At 33.8% G+C, this 22,563-nt stretch overlaps 1 protein-coding gene across 1 annotated transcript in view; it reads right to left on the reverse strand.

Annotated features, from left to right (window-relative positions):
• Nucleotides 1-22,563, reverse strand: part of SPEN (spen family transcriptional repressor) — a 49,740-nt gene that overhangs the window by 24,472 nt on the left and 2,705 nt on the right. Inside the window, exon 2 of the mRNA XM_023532649.1 lies at nt 21,268-21,744. Coding sequence (XP_023388417.1) covers nt 21,268-21,744 — 477 coding nt within the window. The remainder of the gene's footprint in view (nt 1-21,267; nt 21,745-22,563) is intronic.

The following is a 22,563-nucleotide window of genomic DNA, read 5'->3' on the forward strand; positions in this document are numbered from 1 at the left end:
TGATAGAACAGTGGGTATATGGGTTTGAATTCAGAGAGCTCAACTCTAATCTTGGCTCAGACATAACAGCTTGTATTCTTGGACAAGGCATTAAACCTCTTGCTAAGCCTCAGTTTCACACATGTGTAAAATGAAAATAATAACAGTAACTATTCTCCTATGGTTAAGAATTAAATAAAATGATCCACAGGTTTACAGAGTCTGGAATATGACAGCATTCAATAAAGAGGCACTGCTCTGTTACTATTATTCTACTACTACCACCTCAAGAATATATTATTTTTTAGGAAAACACAGATACCCAAAATAATTTCCCAGGCAATTTTAATTTAAAACTTTTTGAAGGTCTAATGAAGAAATATTATGTAAGCTGCTTGAGTCTTGTTAGTTATAGGCTCTTTTCTCTGTGAATGTGGGAAATGAGAGTCAATGAAATTAAATTTATTACTTTTCAATTTAATACAATCCTCAAATGGGGAAACAGTCAGTTGAAAGACAAGGAGAAATAGTACCAACATGGTCAGAGTGAAGAGTTTTTAAACAAGTTTATTATGCCTAAGAACTATATGAGAAATATAAAACTCTCTTTGGTACTGAATGTACAAGACTGCTATGGTTTTAAGTTCTTTTATAGCCTTCTCAAATAGATTAATAAAAAGATATTTACAGATTATGCTATTTATAAGTTTCTAAAATTCTGCTTCATACTCAACCCTCCTTTATACATATATATAACTCTATGTGGTTAATCCACCTTTAAGCACACTTGCTATAGGAAAGACAGTGTTTTTGTTTTTGTTTTTCATTTGAAAAGCTCTCATATCCAAGACAATCTCTACGTCAGCCTAATTAATATATCCAACCCTAGGATCTGAGGCAAATTCGCTATTGCTTTTTTTAAAAGTAAAAAAATAAATACTATATGAAAACAGGGTGTTATAACTAAGAATTTACACAGCATTTTTATTTATCTTTCACATGCTAAGACAAAAAAATGAAAACGTCATGAGGTTATCAGAGCTTTCTGTAGTTTGAAACATAGAAAAATAAACCTATGCCAGTAAGAGCCAAATGATGATATCTGAGTTACAAAATGCAAATGAATGAGATAAAAGCCTCCAGATAGAACTGCAAGTCATCACTGTCAGGTCTCCTATAACCACTAGGCTTCAGTTTTCCCAACTATAAAAAGAGTTATCTTTTTTAGATCATTCAGCAAAAATAAAGTAGTGTTACCAGTACTAAGTGAACAGGATACTATATTTTCATTCAAATTAAGGGTTAACAAAATTAATCTTCTGTTTTAGCACAGGAGAAAAATGCTTGTGATATATATTAAGTACTCCAAGCAATACAAGACTATTCACAAGGCCACCGGATGACTACAGTATAGAATGTTATGTGACTTATCAGCTTAATTCTAATGAATCATGAAATAACCATTAAAGAAAATAATTACAATACTACCAATATTACATACATAAAAGTTCTTTAGTAATATTGGGTAAAAACGTAAACAAATATGGGCAAAAGCAGAATTTCTGGCTATTGAAGTAATTAATGAGGCAACAAAAACAAAGTTCTGTGTGTCTATTATAAAAATGGAAAAGAAGTCGATCAATGGTAACAATGATTTTTAAAGTACAAATAGTGATGGAAATCAGATTTGTTATAAATGCCATCACACTCCTGGTGAATTCCCTACCACTATACCAAATCTGAAACCACCTGATGTAGAATTTAAATGGTAGAATTATCTGCAGACCAATTTAAAGTGATAATTAGAAAGGAGGAAAGGTTTTAAAGTGAATTATTAAATGATAAAATGATACAACTTTTGAGTTCACATTTTGATATGCTAACCTAAACGTCAATGTACATTTCCAATATCGTCTACTAAATGTACTATGAATTTTAAGATCCTGAATCGACATGGGGACATAGATTGAGACCCCCCCCCAGCCACCAAATAATTTTCAATCTTACTAAACTGACAGAAAGCCCAAGAGTCTAGAATGTGTCAATTTTAATTTTTTTAAATTCTTATTTTTATAGTCACTGAAGAATCATAACAGTTCATCAAAACATAAGATCTATAGTATTTAGTTGTTTCTTAAAAGCCAAAAGTAGTTAATATGAAGCTACTCCAATTTAAATTGTCTTAAAGTAGTGATAATCGTGAATCAACTAATAGTTTTAAGAAAGTAGGCTTTAAATTTATCTGGCCACATCAATATTACATTTTCAACATCAACTAAAAGTTCTAATTAGTAGAGAACTTGAAATAAATACAATTTAAAAGAAATCTAGTTATACTTTTCCCCTAAGCACATAAGACAATTAAGGCTGAATTATTTCTTACATGTGATTATAATTTTTAATTTGAATTACTTAGAAAACTAAGCTGATCTGATCAAATAAAATTTCCATTACAAAGAAATAACAAGAATAAGCAATGGTTGTAAGACAATTCTTGATAAGCAAACAGAATATGGGATGCCAGGAGTCTCTTAAACCAAATAATGGTGTCAAATAATCAACTATCCCTGTTCCTACAGACATTTTATACACAGAACTATAGTGAGCATTTGACTCTAAATGCTGAAAATGTCAAGGCACTGGGTATACTATTTATAAGATGACCCAGGACTAAATTTGTTCACATACAAGAGTAACATCCAATGACTAACTTCTACATCTGTATTCTGTATTATTTGTAAACATTTAATTATGATAAATATACACTCTATTTTTTTTTAAGCTGGCAGATTAAAAAACATTTAACCAAATTAAGTTGAGAAACAAAAAAATCTGGCATAATTTTTTAAAAAGCAGTAATTAAAACAACTAGAAAACTTTGCAATTTAAACATTTGAGAGGGCCCATTTGTTAAAAGCAAATACAATCTCAAGTGACAATTTTCCAACAACCTTTCTTCTCCTCCATCAGGTAGTTAATAATATTTTTTTTCTCTCTACTTAATCAATATATAAGCTTGAGTCAAGAGAAAAAAGATGCAAAATATTTTCCATCAGGCTTGGTGCTTCCATCAAATGTGGGGGGAGGGGAAGTTAAATCATATAATTTCTTAAATGGAATGTAGCACCACATACCAGGTAAGAATCTCACTACATCCAGTTTTTACAGGTCCAAATTTTCAAGACAATCATATCTTTTTTTGTGCAACAGTTCTCTACATGTGGTATGAGGTGCTATAGGGGCCCCCAGGGTCCTTTTAGGAGGTCTATGAGGTCCTCCCTATTTCAATTACGTATCTGTGTGAGAACAGATTTTCTTCATATACTTCACACAAAAAAAGCATAATCACAGTTCAAATACAGAAACAGTTACGAAAATCTAGCTCATTAAATCAGACATTAAAGAGATTTGTCGAAAGATAAAACAATGCCAATTTGTCTCACTGTTTTTTTGTGTTTTCAAAAATAGTTATGTCATACTAGCTGGAGATCTAAAATTAAAATTGACTAGAGAAGTTGCTCCCCAGAAGCAGATATCTTGAGGTGGACAGCTCTCCCATGATTGTGGGTGAAGATTTTCATCTCCATACGAAACCTTTATTCCTTTTGCCTTTTCGCTTACTTGCTTTTCCTGTTAGTGCATAGGAAGACAATGCTCCCTTCTTTATTCTGGCAACTGTAGCTAAGGCCATAGCTGCACAACAAAGTTCCTAGACTTTCTTGCTAAGGTGGTTTTAAATAACAACTGCTTTGGATTACTTACTGGCTGAACAAGCCATAAGTCTGTGCCATACCTCCTGTTATACCTGGATCAATACCTCTGGTATTGTAGCAAATACAAGCAATTAACGAACAGGCTAAATAAAACAGGTTGAGGCTGCTTCAGGTACATTATTTATCTGATACCAATTGATTTGGTTCATAGTTAGCTCTCATTAAGGAACGTACTTCAGTCTCTTGTTATTATCTAACTGATGACAGTCATCACTGCAGTCCCCCTCATGGGCTATGTTCTCTCAAGGGTCTTAAATTCCTGTCTGCAGCCATCAGCAGTGCATCAGATGGTTTAACTGCACTTGGAGAAACAAAATGAACGATGAGATGAACAACAAAAACAATTCTTCCATGAACCTGACATCATAACCAATGAGTTTCAAGACAAGAAATTAATAGTGGCCAAGACAGTGGCACTAATAAACAATTTTTAGTTAATTTCTCATATATGAGAGATGATAAACAAAAGAGAGAAGTTGTTAAGTAAATGAGGAGGCTGAGGTGGTTCTAATACCTTAGCAGCCTGTATAAGCAAACCAAAATCTAAGCTCATAAATGCCTCAAGGTTAAGAAATCAAACTTATGGACAGCCAATCACAAAAAGCCAATTAGGCCTTTCCAAATAAGGCAACTGCTTACACTATAACCTATCAAGTAATTTCCTTGTTTTGCTTCCATCTTTTCTCTATCAAAGTCTTTCCCCTAGCTCCTGTTGTGGAGCACTCCCAACCACTTCTTTGGCTCAGCCCAATTCCAAACAATTTTTGCTTAAAGAAACTACTAAAAGTTTAAAAAGTAAGAAAAATAGTTATATCAAATGAATTAAACAAAAATTTCAAATTCAAAGCTTTAATCTCTTAATACGGCAAATGCCAATAGATATCACCTAAAGCTCAATCATTTAGAAAGGGTTCTGAGACCAGAAAGTTAAAAAACAAAAAACAAAAAACAAACAAACAATAAAAAACAATAAAAACTCCCAACAACACTAGTTTAATAGACAGTCTGATGTGATCCCCGTTTCAAATATGCCACTTGTGATGTAATGTTAACTGTCTCTATATTTTATAAAACGAGTAAGGAAATATTCCACTGTGTGGTCTAGGAAGACACCTCGCTTTGCCTCTCTAACCTTTAATTTCCCTGTGGGTTATCAGATCTCATGATCTTCCTTCAAAGCTCCTGCTAACTGTAGGGTTCTGTGACTCTCCACCTACCTCCCACTTTCCACCTGTCTTGATAGCTCTCAAATACATAACTACAGGATAAAATACATTCTTCACCAAAGGAGAGCGCACCTTTTACATCTTGCCCCCAGCTGGCTGCTCCTCCTCATTCCCTTGTCATGACCCTCTTACCCTACCCATTAATGCTCTAGCCACATAAGGGAATTAAACCACTTTCTAGTCATGGGTGCCTTTTAAAAAAATTATTAGATATAAGTTCTTGGTTAAATTAATTCCTCTCTAATTTTTAATTTTCTTATATGTAAATGGTGATAATACCTACTACTTGTGAGAGGCTATGGTGGGAATTTAATGAATTAATAATTATGAAGTACTTAGGACTGCCTAGAACATAGAAAGCATATGAGAGCTCTTGTCCATATCCACTCCTTTTAAAGGCACCTTTCTGTCCCTCCTTGCCTGTCCTGCCTCCAGAGAATTAGCTCCACTATTTAACCTCCTGTTCTGTAGCTTTTCCCCACCCTATAGTATACACTGGCTTCTTAGCCACATGTTCCTAAGCCTCTTCTACTACCACATTTATCTCAAATCCCTTCATTCTGTATCATAACTACTCATTTACCAGCCTCCTAAAAGTCCAATACCGGATTCATCTTTGTAAACACAGAGCCTAGCATTGTACCCAATGTTAACAGATGTGCCTCCAAGAAATTATTGACTTGAACTGTACAAGTGACTGAAATTAATGCCTAGGAAAGTACGCCAAGCTCAGTAAAATGAAGGTATTAACTAAACTCAGTATCTGAGTGAAATGAAAATTTCTGATAAAATATTACACTTAGTTGCAAACTGCAAAGTATTTTTTTCTTTATTGTTTCATTAATTATTCAAGAAAAATAATTGCTGCTCCAACTAACCAGAACTTTAAATGATACATATTAATAACCTGACTGAAAAATTACTGATATCTATAAAAAAACACTTCATAGATCTTGTTATCTAGAGTTTTGTGGAAGATTATATTTAAAAACAAACATTTTCTGGGATGAAAGCAAAACCACTATTAAAACATACAACAAAAAAATGTGTTAAATGTTTAACAAAGTCCAGCATCTTTGCACTATTTTATTTCATCCACAAATCCTATTATTGTGAATACCTACATCAGTGGCTCTCAATGGGGGCCATGGTTGTCACAACTGGAGGGGTGGGGAGGAGGAAGTTTACTGCCATCTAGTGAATAAAGGCCAGGGATGCTGCTAAACATCCTACAGTGCACAGGACGGCCCCCACAGCAAAGAATTATCTGGCCTCAAATGTGGATAGTACCAAAGTTGAGAAGGCCTACATTACTTCTTTGACAGCTTTCCCTTCTTTTGAAAATCCAATATGCTAATTTTAAGCTGCAAATCAAACATGGGATCCTTAAAAGTGACTCTTCCCTATTACTAATGCATCACTTCGTAAAAATCTTTGAATAACGCCAAAACTCACAGAAAAAAAAGTGAGAACAACCTCTGAATATTACAGACTTCTCAAAAGTAAGCTGGGACCTGGAACATTCTGGTGTCACTCAATTTTGGAAAATGTGACAAAAAAGAAAATAGCAAATAGCTTTTTACAACATGGGGTAGCCACGTCAATAGCAGGGTCAAAGTACTTGTAGAAAAAATTTTTATATTTTAAACAAATGATGGGTGAAATATACAGTGTAGCTACCCCTACTCTAGTAAGGTTTACAGATGAAAACGACTCCATTCATATTAAAACGGTTTCTTAGTTCAATAGCCTTCTTTATCCTCAACCGAGGGAAGGTGGTAGCATAGTATCAGTCAGATTTTCCTCACCAAAGTGCCATGGTTCAGAAGAAATTCTTAAAACTTCATTTTGTGTTATAATTTTAAGAGAGTTTAAATTTGCCTTTAAATATTACACTATAACTCAATAGTAAAAAAACAAATAAGCAGATGCAAAAATGGGCACCTTTGGACTTGAACAGACATCTCTCCAAAGGAAATACACAAATGGCCAATAAGCACAAGAAAAGATGCTCAACATGACTACTTGTTAGAGAAATCAAAACCATAATGAGATTATCATTCCACATCATTAGGATGGCTGTTATCAATAAACAGAATACAACAAGTGTTGACAAGAATGTAAAGAAATTGGGTCTCTGGCACACTGCTGGAGGGGAGGTAAAATGGTATAGATACAGGAGAAAACAGTATGGCAGTTCCTCAAAAAATGAGAATTACCATATGATTCGGCAATCCCACTTCTGGGTATATAACCAAAAGAAGTGAAAGCAGGGACTTGAATAGATGTTAACCCATATTCATAGCATGTTTAATAGCCAAAAGGTTGAAGTAACTCAAGTGTTCAGCAACTACATAAACAAAAAGTGGTATCTACATACAATGGAATATTATTCAGTCTTCAAAAGGAAGGAAATTCTGACATATGCTACAACTGGATGAATCTTGAGGACATTGTGCTAAGGGAAATAAGTCTGACGCAAAAGGACAAATATTTATGATTCAATTTACGTAGAATGGGGCTGAGGGGAGAGAACGGGGAGTTGTTTACTGGATACGGATAGAGTGTCAGTTTGGAAAGATGAAACAGTTTCTAGAGATGGATGGTGGTGCTTTTCCATGTTTTTGAGCATTTATATTATCTCATCTCCTATCTTTTTACTTCCATTGACTGTTTTGTGTAGTGGTAATCAAAATTTTTATAGCTTCATAGGCATAAAAATTACAATGGGTTTAACAACAAAAATGTACAAATGTCAATGTACTTAAAGCCACGGAACTGTATACTTTAAAATGGTTAAAATGGCAAATTTTATTTTCACACACACACACACACACACACGACCTAAGAATTAAATACAAAGTGAGCTGTTCTTTTCCTCATTCCTTAGAAAAAGGTGAGTGATTCCAAACTAGTCAGTGTAACAGGCTACCTGCTGCTTTCTGTCAATAAGGCTCTGCTGAATCAAGGGGCCTCTGGACCTGGTTAATCCAGGTAAAGTTCCTCAGAAATGATTTCAGAGAAATGAGGCAGCTCGAACTGGTGATTCTGCAACTACTGCAAAAGAAATGGGAAAAGCACTATAGGACTCAACAGTATAAAAGATAAATTAAGCTCTTTACAGCCAGTTAATGAAAAGTTGTCTAAATTCTTCAAACTCAGGATGCTTATTGAGAAAGACTGTATTGATATATTAAAAAGCAAAAATGCATTTTTGATCATGGAACCAAAATTTTAACTTCAATTTTGTTTTGGCCCGTAGATTTTTCTATCATTAAAATCTACAAAGACGGCTAATGGGAAAAAAAATCTGATTAAAAAAATAGTAACTAAATTAACAGTAAAACTGACAAAAGAAGAAAGCTTTCTCTTATTAGACAGAGGCAGAAGCAGAAAGAGAACCACAATCCACCAACACTAATTTTTCTTTTTACTGCTATCTCAGCTTTTACTGCTGATATAAAAAATTGGTACTTTATTTCCTAAGGATTTCTAAGTACAGTAAAAAATCTAGACCTCAGAAATTGACTTTCCTTAAAGAGTTTTAGCTTTCATTTATGAGCACGAATAACTATTAAGCATGTCTAAACATTAAAGGTAGGTAAGATTAAGAGTAAATAGGTTTAGTATTCGTAGTCACTAAAGTGGTGGTAAATTCAACCACAATAATTAAAATAATTGGTTCTAGTTCTCTTCCTATTCTGAAGTCCAGTAGTTTACATAATTGAGGGGAGGAATAAAACTATTAAAGACTGCTTTTCAAGAGTATCTTATTTTGACAGAAAATAACTTTAACATTGAGCTTAAATATACTATATGGGGTTACCTTACTCACAATAGATTACAGAGTAGCTCTTTGGGATAAAATTATAGCTACAGTTAATGTTTTTAAGCTTATTACTGTCTTTGGGTGGGTTTAACTAGAAGGAACATGGTTAATCTGTAGGGTGACTGCTGGATAATTAAAGCTTATCCTCAAAAAAACCCTGAAGGGACATTATTCAGTATTAAAAAAAAGAAATTCTGATGTTTGCTACGACATGAACGAATCTTTAAAATATATGCTAAGTAAAATAAACCAGATGCAAAAGGACAAATATTGTATGATTCCACTTATGAGGTACCTAGCGTAGTCAAGTTCATAGAGACAGAAAGTAGAAGGGGTAGTTATCAGGGACTTAGAGAATGGGAAATTGTTCAATGGATAGAGAGTTCCAGTCAGGGAGGATGAAGAAGATCTGGAGATGGTGGTGATGGTTGCACAACAACATAAATGTACTTAATGCCACTGAACTGTACACTTAAAAGTAGTTAAAATGGTAAGTTTTATGTTATGTATATTTTGCCACAATTTTTTGAAAAAATGAAACCTTACAGTTTGGGCATTAAAAACACAATTTGGTGGTTTCAAAACCTACTGTTTTAATAACAATAGCAAAAATGGAAATAGCTATGCTCTTATTAAATCTATTACTAAGAATTATGGGGCTTGCTTTCTGGTGGGCTTTATGGGGCCCTAAAGAATTATAAGATAATGGACTAGCAGAGATCTTGTCACAAAGTGCTGCTTATCGTTTATATTAAGATTTTTTGGAGGTAGATATGTGATCAGATTCTGCTACAGATTCTGCTAAGTATAAAATTCATAGTGGGTAAAGTGAAAAAAAAAGTATTTTTCTAAATATTCTGTGTCCAAAAAAACCATGGTCCAGAGAACTTTTACCTTAAATTCCAAAGAGCCTGGGCCCATAGAGTCATTATAGTCTTGGCAATCCCTTAAGACTCAGAAAACCTGCTACTCAAGTAACTCAAAGCAAAAGGCATCAAACACGCATGTTCCATGAAAGTAATAAGCAGATATAACATGTATGCCTAAGGAACAAGAAATCCTTCTGTGTGGTAGTACAGCCTTTAGTACACCCACAGGATACCTTATTCAAGGGACAAACTGAGGAGAAATCTAAACTGTCAATATAACAGTGATGTCTTCTCATTCTCTTAAGTGAACACAGTATGCAAAATCATATATATTTCTTGTATGAACTAAAATGTTTCAAAAGGCGTAAACCAAGAAAGTAGACAGATAAAGTAAAAACATGTTGTTAGGGTTTTTTAATAGTTATATACAACTGCTATAGCCTTTACCAAACCCACAAGTAAATCTGAATTTTAGGTTTTGCCTTTTTCCAATTTAACTTTTATGCTAATTAAATTACATATTTTTCCTATCCAGAATAAAAAAGAAGTTTGCCACTGCCCACTTCTGAACCCTGTTAAGGAAGTGCCAGACCCAAGAGGTTAGAAGGCCATCTAACTCCCTACCAGAAAGCCTAAAACCATCTACTATTTAGTAAACTTGTTTATTTATTTATAAACGACTTTAAATTACTCACTAGGAAACTCCAGCCTAAAGTCCTTCCCCTCTGCAGTTTCTACCAGTGGAAACAAACACAAAGCTACAGTCCAAATGGCTCCAACCACCATGACACAGCACATTCAGGAGGCTAGTCTGCCCCTCTCTCCACCACTGAAAATAACATTCAAAGAATCATGGAAGTCCCCAGTTTTGGTTATATAAATCATGTCTAGAAGCAGGGCGTCTATTAAATGTGTGTCTTACTCTAATTCCAACACCAGAATTCCACTGTATATTAGTAGATATATTTTAAATCTTTATCAGAAGTATTTGCCATCACTTTCAAAATATCTTCAGATTAAGGTTTTTTAAAAATAAAATAATAATTACCCTGGTTAAGATAATTTAATTTTCTTCTTGAAAATTAAACTAATTTATTTAGGGGCTTAGAGACTGAAGTTTTTCAACAGTTAAGACATTCCCTTGGCCACCCTGGAAATCAACAAGCATTTTAGCTTGACCAATACCAAATTTGTTAAAGATGGAATCTGGAAGTAGTTCCGTCTATGCTTCAGGCTTAAGAGTACCAAATAACCTGTTCCATTAATCCAAAATTTCAAAGAGAATAGAAGGGTCTTGAGAATTAATAAATAAATAAATAAATAAGTGAATGAATAAATAAAAAGAATGGATTCTATTCTTTAAACAAAATGAAAAGCACTAAATGAATGCACAAATTACTTCATGACTTTGTATCTTGATAGCACCTCCTTCTACAACAGTGCTGTACAACAGAAATTTAATATAAGCCAAAACTGTAATTTAAAAATTTTAAGCAACCACTTTAAAAAGTAATTGGTGAATTTTAATATTAAGTGTAATATACTCAAAATATTTCAACATGCAGTCGATATAAAAATTAATATATTTTGCTATGTCTTCATAATTTAGTGTGTATTTTAAAAAACGGTTCTACTGAGTCTATGGCCATGCCACCCTGAACAAGCCCGATCTCCAAGTCTGATCTTGGAAGCTAAGCAGGGTTGGGCCTGGTTAGTACCTGGAGACCACCTAGGAGACCACCTAGGAAGACCAGGTGCTATAGGTGTAAAAAATAAAAAATAAGAGACTGTAAGCTGATAAGGTCCTTGCAATCTGTGAGGTCAACCAAGGGTTGCCTCGTCTAAAAAATAAAATAAAATAAAATAAAATAAAAATAGTTCTACTGAGATATAACTTCACACCACAAAACTGACTCATTTAAAAAGTATACAATTAAAGGGATCAAATATATGGTAGCTGAAGGAAGGTGGGCTTTAGGTGGTAAACACACAACAGAATATACAGATGTCAAATTATAATGTACACCTGAAAATTATATAAATGTATTAACCAATGTTACCCCAATAAACTCAATAAAAATAAATAAAAGTGTACAATTAATGGTTTGGGTTTATTTATGGAGTTATGCAATTGTCACCATAACTTTAGTACATCTGCATCACCCCACAAAGAAACCTCATACCTATTTATTGGCAGTCACTACTCCCCATTCTCTTTCACTTCCCGCCCTAGGCAACCAGTAATCTACTTTCTGTCTCCATAAATTAATTTACCTTTTCTGGATTATTTCATATAAATAGAATCATATAATATGTGGTCTTTTGTACTGGCTTCTTTCACTTAGCATGTTTTTATGTTATAGCATTGATCAGTAATGGTGTACACACTAGCCAAATTTCAAGTGCTCAATAGCCACATGTGGCTACTGGACTCAGTACTGGGCAATCTAGTTCTAAAACCCAAAAACTCCCAATAAACAAGCACATGATCCTTTAAATAACAGACCATGTTAAAGCCACTATAATCTTTAAAAGAAAGACCATTTATGAGTGATAACATTTTATAGAGGTTTACTGTGTTTAAAAATAATGGTTATTATACATATACATGCGCGCGCGCGCACACACACACACACACACACACACACACACACACCCATTAAGAAAAACTAATGTCAGGGTGTTATCTTGATAAAGTCACATATTTCTCATTATAATTACAGATAGTTCCAATAAGTCAGCAAAATAATTCCTATAAGCATAAATTTCCACTTTAAAAGTACAGAGGAATTAAAAGAAAAAGTAGAACTTAGTTACCACTTTAAATTTTAAAACTATCTTTGTTGATGATTTAGAAACACAGCAAAAAAACCCCACCATCCCTTATTAGGATTACACCAACAATTCACACAAGTTAAAAATTTTTTTAATTTAATGGCATTAAGAAAATCTCAAATGGATATTAGCTAAGCCAAATTCTAGATATGTCCAGCCCTATTTTATTGAGCTATATGTTTTCCCATCTGATTTTAAGAATATATTTTAATACCCTCATCTTAACATGTATTTCTAATCTCTTCTACACCAAGAAAAGATTTTCAAGTATGACTCTGAGATTCTTAGGAGAAATTAACTCTATTTTGCAAAGTTAATTTTAAAATATATCACTTTCTATGTTGTCTACTTAGAAAGAAGTTCAGTTATCATACAAAGTGAATTTAGGAAGATGTTCTATAGAGGTGACTTTATATAATTTCTAGAAGCAGTAAACTCTAGTATCATATAATGTAATAAATGACTAATAATTTAAGTAAATAAATTACCAGAGAGTGCTCTTTTCACTTCTCACAGGAGAAGCAATCAATCACAAAACTATCCTTTATAGATAAAGGCAATCATTCAGTTTATACTCTAAGACACAGATTTAAAAAAAAAAAAAAAATTAATGGGAGGCTGCCTGTAATGAAATTTTGGCTAATTCTGAGCTTCAAAAAAATGCTTGATTTAAAAATGAGACTAACACCTTTTCTTTTACTTCTATGCATGAATGATTCCTTGTTCAGGGTAGAGTGAAATTAGACCATGGTTTCTGAGAATGATCATAGAACGCCTTCAAGTAAAGACAACCCAGAAGGGATAAAAAAGAACAAGATCATCAAAACTGTTGAGTAAATTTACCCTAAGTAAAATAGACTAACAAAGGCTTCAATCTCATTCTGAAAGTTTAAAACATAAGCAAGGTTCTGGAAATTTACATTTTCTATATAACCCTGGCATCCAGAAAGACAAAAATAAATGTTCTCTTTTATTTCTTAAATGTTCTCTTCAGAATTTCTTAGTGACTTCTGAGTGTTCTCTGATCAGGAATTAGGCATGTTTCATTAGTTAACTCCTCTATTTCTCGAAAGAGGCAAACTGAGGAGGCTCTTTATGCACAAACTAAGTGACACTAAAAATTTGTAATTGAAGCTTAATTACATAAGAGTTTGCTTCCAAGGCAAACAAATACAATTTGGCACAGCATTTTTAATTTTAAAATGTGTTATTTAGGACTTAAATCTGAATTTTTTGCTAATTTTTAAAGCAACATTTTAAAGTTACATAAAGATTAAATTAAAATTCACAAGATACCAGTTCACAAGTTTACCCGAAACCTATTTTCATTCCTTCCACATATCAATCAAACCAAAATATACCCCAGCACAATCCAAGTAGAAATAATGAAAGGGGGTACAGGACAGTTTGTTACTTCAAACAGACTCTAGTTCTTGGGGGAACTTTGGTAATTAACTAATAAAATAAAATTGTGGTAATTCATCACCACCAAAGCAGATCATGTTGTGACGTACCCAAGCAGTGATGTGGCAAAAGCTGTTTTTCAAGCCTTAGCTTCTAAAGGGCAGAAGAAAGTTACAGTTAAAGCAAGGGGGTAATAACAGAAAGATGACTGGCAACAGTAGAGTTCACACCAGCTTATAGCCCTCAGCTCCTTACTATGTATGAAATGCCTCCTTCCTAGGAACAAACCAGGGTTAACTAGCAGCCACTTCCAGCTGCTCCTCCCTGCAGCTTGTGCCCAGTTACAGTGCAGAAGCTTGCCTGGTCCCTTCACTATGCCCCACCTCCTGAGCTGGAAGCCGGGCAGAAACTCTGGCAAAATAAGGAAGCCTTTGGGAGGTGGCAAGCAGCCAACTCAAACTGGATGATTCCAGATTAGGCTGGTTTGAGTCACAAACAAGCAGTTCCTCCTAGCTTTCCTCACAATATTTAGACATACTGGCTGTCCAGGCAGCACACAATGAACTCTCCTCATTTGCTCTCAAAGTTAAGTCTACCTAGTTGTCATTTCCCTAGTAGCAGAGGATCTTAAATGAAAGCAAGGTTCCTAACACAGAGCAAATATGGGTGAGCCTAGCACTTGTTTCCAAAACTGTCTATTCCATATAGAACCCTAACGCTGACAACACCTACGCCTCTACAAAGCCTTACTGAAATGCTGTTCTTGACAAAAAAGGAAAACCAGAAACGGATCTATTTATAGATCTCCATAAAAGAAGTTAAGCCCACCAGAGCAATTGAAAAGTAAACACTCCTATTTCTCACATTTAAAACAAAAAAAGGCTTGACTGGCTAATATGATCCCAAAAGACAGAAGGTTGTACATAGCTTATTGCTCAGTAATAAACTATACGGCAGTCTAGAAAGGAATGTTTCAAAAATGTGGGCTCTTCGAGGGATCTCTGCATTTTGCCTGCCACTGATAGGTATGGAAAAAATAGTACTAATAAAATAAAATTAAAATGTGTGTGCGTGTATCTCCAAAGCACACACTGCTAAACATTTATTCTATGCTGCTATGTAGTCCCAAAAAAACTACAGTAAAGGAAGAAATGAGCAAATGCTTATTCTTTTGGAAAGTAATAGGTATTTAATAAGGCAGCTACTCAAAAAGAGGCAAGACTCAATGTGCATTTTAAATCTAATAGTTTACTCTAAGATTGCAGATACACTAATATGCCTGTTGTTCTTTTTTCCATCAACCCTTCCTCCCTCCAAACAGGTAACTTTTTAAAGAGCTTAGATACCAATATTTCAAGGAGGGAGAATACAATCAACAAAACCACTCCATCACAAATGAGAGTTACAAATTTCGAGATAAAAATTTCACATAATAGTTGGAAAGGTCCAGAACAATGCATATATTTTATTCATAACACTAATTTTCAGCAAGACAGTCTATCTTTTGAAATCTCAAATAATTTCAACTACCTAAAAAAGTAAAACTGAGGCATAAGGACAAAATAACAAAACAGGAAAAGAATGGTGAAATCCAGAAATAAATCTGCTATTTAAAGCAATATATGGTATCTTACTTAGGTTTAAGTAAGAATACAAATGAAAATAAGAGGCAAAATTATTTTAACATCCTTTCTAAGAATATTTATTATCCTTGACTTTGGCTTCTTAAAGTCTTACATAAAACTTTACTGTTCCTCCTTGAACATCCTCTGAATGCTCCCAAAACAGAGACTTCACTTATTATACTGAAAATCAATAAATATCTAATCACTGATTTTTGCATTTTAATTAGCATAACTTTTGGTTCAATGGTCTCTGGGCACAGGTATCTTCTCTACATGAAACAAAAAAATCTCATTTCAATTTAAGTGATTCTTCTCAAACTGATAAGTATAAACAGAGTAGTGAAGAGGAGAAAGGTTGGTATTATGCAATGAAACCAACTTAATTTCTACTCTCACTTCAATCTTATGCAGGTACAAACAGAAGAGCCAGGGAGAAAAAAAATCATGGTTTCTAATCACCAATTTCCTAAATATAGTTTAATTTCATTGCTATCACTTTTTCTGCAATTAAAAGGCATTACTTTTAGTAGCAGTGACTTTTGTCAGTGAATACAAACTATTTTGGTCCCGCAAAATATATCTGAGAATAAGAGCACAGTGCAACAAAATTTATCTCCAAATGAATCCAGAAATTATCTGCCTATACATTATAGATCACTTCTGATAAACTCAGACAAATGTGTTTTCATGATTATACATTGTAACAGTCACTCCTCAAATCACTAATTATTAATTCCTTTAACATTTTAAAAACCTGACTCTTACTTCATATATACTAAAACTGCTGTCATATCTGATAGTTTCCAGCACTTAATATATTATCATAGCAAACTGAATAGCCAAGTAATGAAATGAGCATTCCCTCCCCGAACCAACATTCTAAATAAGCATACTTATAAAATAAGAGAAATGAAAGGTACACTGTCACTATCACTTTGACACATGCAATGTCACCATTCCCAATGGTTTCTCCCCTTGCCTTTTCAGCCTTGTCCAATATTCTTTTACAAGGCTGCAAGATGACAGCAATTCTGAAAGTTTTTCTGCATGAACTTGAAAGGAAATTATCTCTCATAACTAAAATAAAGGAAGTGCTAAACTTCCCATCAAATCAGACAAAAGGACATTTAAATAAAATTCTCACTCTAGGAAATTATAATCTATAATATCTAGACTGTTCACAAAATGATTAGCAGAATTGGTCTTTATAGGAAAAAATGCTTATTAGATTGGGGACTTTCATGCTTACAACTTTATGCTAAAATTTCATCAAATACATTATTTAAAGCAACTTATTCCATTTTTTAAATCTAAGAAAGGTTGCTCTAAAATTCAGATTTCTTCAAACAGTTAACTAAGCACAATTTAAAGCCACATAGCTTACTGAAAGCCAGAGACAAGAGACAATGAGATGCCACCTACTACAGTTATTTTCATGTAGTTATTTTTGCTTACTGTTTTCCTTTTAAGTTTCCATATAAATGCCTATTTCTATGATTAGAAAGAATAAAAGTCTGTAGTTGACACATTCTTCAGACAAAGCAACAGGGTTCAAAGGAACAAAAAGAAAAAGGCTAACCAGAAGCCAAAAAAATTTTTATGGGGGCAGAATATGAGACTGCCTTTGGTAAAGCTAGAAAGACGCACTGAGCTATAGATACCCAGATTAATTACATAGGAACTCTTACACATACGTAGATCTTCTGTTTTGGATAAGCCACAGTCAATGTTTAATCCAAACTGGTTCTATTCTTGGAGCTCCAAACAATTTATCTTATTCCATAAATTTGGTGCACAAATATAGCAGTATTTATTAAATAAATGTATGTCTGAATGTAAACTCAAAAGTTAACTTTCACTTAAAAAGAGATTTAGGCAAGTAGCCTATTGAAGGGGAGGAGATGGAACAAGAAAAGGTTTTGTATTATCCAAATCTCAACCCCTCCTCATTACCCTTTCATCCATCCCCTCCCCTCCACAAATCATTCAGTAAACCTTTACAGAGTGTGAAATCAAGAGCTAGCTCTAATTACAAAGGTGCTAGGAACTCTTTTCAGCAATCTAGTGAAGTATATGGACAACTTTTCAGAATAATGTTTCTAAATGCATAACATAAAATAAATAAGAATAAAAAGGAAATCAATTATACTGACACGATTATTAAAATGTTTAAATTTTTGTGATGTAGTAAATACATCTTTATTAACATTAAACAATACCTAACACTGAGTTTAATAACTATTTCCCCGTAATAATGACTATAATCTCAATCTTGAGATATCTACAACAACAATATAATAAATTATCAGTGGATTTATATATTGGTTACAAAGTAACTCATACTATTAATACTACTGCTTTATGTTGCCTGCTTCCATAATGGGAACAGGCAATGATTAATGTGTTACAGCTTAGGGAAAAGATGTAATTTTTTTCCCCATCCAAGTTCAGGGACCCTGAAACAGCCCAATTCATCTCTGGCTGTGATCAAAGTAAAAAAACTGAGAAACAAAGCTCAGTCAAAACGACTTTACGATACTAGGAAAATTTATGAGCTAATTTAACTTCAATAAATTCTTCAATTCCTTTGGCCTGCATTAAAAAAAATTCTTACAACATGATAAAGAAAAAAAATCCAGTTGTAGAAAACTACAGAAATACATTAAACTTCAATCAAGAACTTTGAAAATGAATACTTTTGTAAAATTTAGGTATTTATATTCTTCTGCTGAAAGTAAAAGTGACTCCCTAAATGACCAACACAGAGAGACATATGCACAGAGCTGCACACAGGAAAGTTTATACCGTTAAGCTCCAGTTCTCGTCATTTAAATACTGTGAATAGTTTTGTAGAAACAGTAGGTGTATCGTTTATAAGGACTTTACAACTAGACTGCCATCAATTCCATGTTTTACTCGATTGAAATGCACTGCTAGGATTCTATTCACCAAAGCTGTAACAATGAAGGGGGATGGAGGGTGATTAATTTCCCAGTCAGTCATGCAGACAGAATAGAAACTTGTTTCTATAGCTAAAACCAAGCTATATTTTGTCTACTATAAGGTGTTAACTTTAAACATATTTAAAGGACTTGAAATGTCAGTTTCACAAACATTAAGCCTTAAATAGCACAAAAAAAACCTCGTTTCTTCCAAAAGGATACTTAACATTCTAAATCTACATAACATCTCAAAATTATACTTTGAAATTAATATAATTATAGAGGAAAAGAAGACACCTGATAAAAGGAGGCTGAATCCCGGGATAATGGATATGCTCTGAACACCAAAGGATTTTATTTCTGTGCACTTGCTTCAATCACAATATAATGACCAAATCTTTTAGCTATTTACATCGATTTTGCTTTATCCTTTCTTAACTAAGAATTCTATCTCAGTATTTCAATTGTTTGTTGAACACGTACTCTGAGAAAGGCAATATACTAGGCTCTGCAGTATGCACAAAGACCTGTCCTGTTGTTACAGGACAGTACTGAAAGGCCCATCATTAAAGTTCATTCTGTTTTCAATAAAAGAACATAACCTGATTCTTAATACAATGTCTCTCCCACTTGTCTCTGAGGCGCTCTCACCGTCCAAGTTTTCCATCTCCAAGCTACTGAAATAGCCTCCTAACCAGAATCTCTGTCTTTTCCTATTCTGAGTCACCAGATGCCTTTTCTAAAAACACATCTCAACAAGCTACTTCTCTTTCTCAAAATCCTTCAACAGCTCATCTCTGCATTAAGAATAAAACTCAAAAGCATTAGTGTGGTTAAGTCATTCTAAATTACCTGCTGTTCTCAAAACATTCTTCCACCCACTTGTATCTCTTCAAGTTGTTCTTCTACCCACAATGTTCTCTGTCTAGCCTAAAACTCTTCTTCTTGCTAAAGTACGAAATATCCTTCATCGCCCTATGTCATAAAAATTTCCAGTCCTAAGTATGAGTCAGGGAACTGACAAAGAAGGAAATATCCTCTACAATTGTAATTTAGTCTCCGTGTAGATTTTCTAATAAGCTCATCCTGCCTCTCTCTGCCTTTGTGTCAGTTACCTTTCTGACTGTAAATATGCAGAAGCACACAACTGTTTCTTTTGATTATGTAAACAGGGCATGTCAAATTTGTCAGTTCAAGCTTTTGGGCTTTTGAAGCTAAGGGCCAGATCCCAAATCACTGTAACTCCCACCAAATACCCTGAAGGACTTATATCGTGCTTCTCTTCTAACTTCAACACCGGAATCAGCTGGCTTCTCAATAAGGTTTTTGATCCAACAGAATGCACTGGCATCCCTTTAATAAGGTGGGTTTGGGGAAAATGACTAAAACTTGAGCATCTTAGACATTTCTATGCAGGAGAAAGTGGGACATGACGAGATTTTATAATCAGTTTATAAAGTTCAAATGAATCGTCACTCATTTAGTTCAACAATATACCAAACGAAATCAAGAAAAGTTAAGCATTTTCATCCATGTCACCAAGCTGCAAAGCTAAAGCCAGAACTTAACTTTCCTGATTTCCTAAACTAAGTACTACATCTTCCAAAATGTTTGACTTATATCTAGAGACATATATAAAATGTTTCCATTTATTGTTTCAAATTAGAAAATTTAGGAGGCCTAAAAGGAGCCACTCATAAATTATGTGATCATTTACTTTTCTAAAATTAATTCTAAGCAGGCAATACTACACAAAAGTAATTAATCTGGTATTTTAATCAGGTCAAAGACTTTGTATCATATAAATTTAAAATATACACCACCTACATTTAATACTGGGATATCTAGGATTAGCAGGCTGAATAACAATGGGAAATGGGAAATGCTCAGACTATCAACATTTGAAGTAGTAATAATAATAGCTAGCAATTATTAAAGGCAGATTTTATTTAACATATGTGGGTATCAAGCTAAGCACTTTACATTTTTTTCATTTTGATCTTCACAGTAACTTTATAAAGCACAGTTCTTATGAAAGATGAGGAAGCTGAGATCTAGAGTTTAAGTAACTTGTCCAAGATTACAAAAGTAGTAAATTACACTGTCTACCTAGATTTATGATTTCAAAAGCCACATACCTAACTTCTAAGCTGTTTCTTGTTAAGATTACCTTTATTATTTTCATTTTGAGAGTAAAATTTCTTTGTAAAAAAAATTCCCAACTAATGAAATTAACTTACTCAGCCCAGTGAATAAATTACAACTTGCATTTGAAGAACGCTATCCTACTTGAGTTTATAAATTGGCTACCATCTTGATGTTAAAATATGTCTGTACGTTGACTTAGTCATTCATAATAAATGTTTCAAAAATACATTTCACAAATACATCTTTAACCAGTTTTCACAAATTTGCAACCAGAAATTAGAAATAAGTATTATACACCTAAGAAATTAAAAACTTCAAATACCACATTTTCAGTGGCACAAGATCTTGCTTCACGTAGCTAAAGTTACCACTTTTCTTTCTTTTTGGTAATTTTAATATTGAGCATCTTGAGGATGAAACAGTATTTGCAAATCATTACTTAGCTTTGGGTACTTGACAGAATGCTTTATTCAATAACTACACACTAACCGAAGTTTCTTCACTCATCGTATACTTAATCTAAGATTACTCTCTTTTACAAACATTACTATACTAAAAATCATTAGCACTTATCGTCGAGAATTTGTGAAAATTTATTCAACAGTTCATCTGTTACAACAAAAGTCTGTTAACCTACCTGTCACTGCTGGTACTACTGCTGCTGCTGATTGAATCACTACTGGAGGATCTACTCCTAGAGCCGCTGCCGCTAGGGGACCTTGTGGGTCTAGACGCTTGGCTAGCCAGCCTCTGAGGAGACTGATTTCTAGACTGGGATGAATGTGGTGACCGACTCCTGCTGTGCTGGTAATTCCGCTCTGGCCTTCTGCCTCGTACCTCCCGGGTAATATCATCCCTGTAGATATCCCTGTGTACCACACTGGGCAGTGTAAACTGCTCCCGAGCCCTAGGTTCGTATCGGGGGTCATGAACATCAAAACGGTTTGGACTTCGACTCCGAGAAGTATAATAGAGCCCGTGTTGTAAAGTCCGCTCGCGAGGATCTCTATAGTAATCCTGATCGTAATGTCTTGTCCGATCAAATCCTCCCGTCCCCCGTTCATGGTGTCCATAGGCACTATGTTCATAAGCACGCTCCCTGTTATCTGAAGCCCTGCATTTAGGAGGGGGGAAAAATATTTAATCAATCAGAAAGAGGAAAGCAAAACTAAAAGCAAGTCATGCAAACATTCACTTCAGCATTGTCTTTGTTGTTGCAATTGGTCATTTTATAAACAACATTAATCTACTTAATAAGCGAACACTAACAAGCTTAATATTTTACTTAATTCTAAAACTTATTTTCACAGCTGAGCAATCATTGTTTTAACTGTATATCAGGCTTTCATGACTCGTGTTCTGCAAGTCAGTTGAGTCACTCTTTTATTTAGGAATATTCTGGCTTATATCCAGAAATATACATATGCCATCTCCTTTTCATTTTAAGTTTAATGGAACAAGAAGAGACTGTCATTTTAATATCAAAGTGTTCTATATCTATCTCAATAAAAAATACAGTAAACTTTTATTTAATTTGCAAATTTCTTTAAGGCAAAACTTCCTTGATATATTTTAACAGACATGAAAGCCCTATTATGATGCACATCCCAGCTGTACGAGGGCATTTTCAAAGAAGTCCAGAAAAAAATTTTAAGTGTAATTTTTTTCTCATTAACTTGCAACTTCTTGGGTAATTATAAAAATTACTATCTTACATAAATTGTTGTGCCCAAACAATCACATTTAATAAAAGTGGAATCTTAAAAAGAAAAACAAACCAAAAAAAAACACTTAGGATATCAAAATAGTGGATTGTCGCATGCTATTCTATGGTAAATTTAACTAATTAAAGGATAAAGGTATTTTTTATCTCCTGTGCTATCAAAGTTCCACATAATTTTTTAAACGCCTGTGCTATCAAAGTTCCACATAA

The sequence above is a fragment of the Pteropus vampyrus genome, unplaced genomic scaffold, assembly GCF_000151845.1.
Source record: "Pteropus vampyrus isolate Shadow unplaced genomic scaffold, Pvam_2.0 Scaffold86, whole genome shotgun sequence".
Taxonomy (NCBI): Eukaryota; Metazoa; Chordata; class Mammalia; order Chiroptera; family Pteropodidae; genus Pteropus; species Pteropus vampyrus.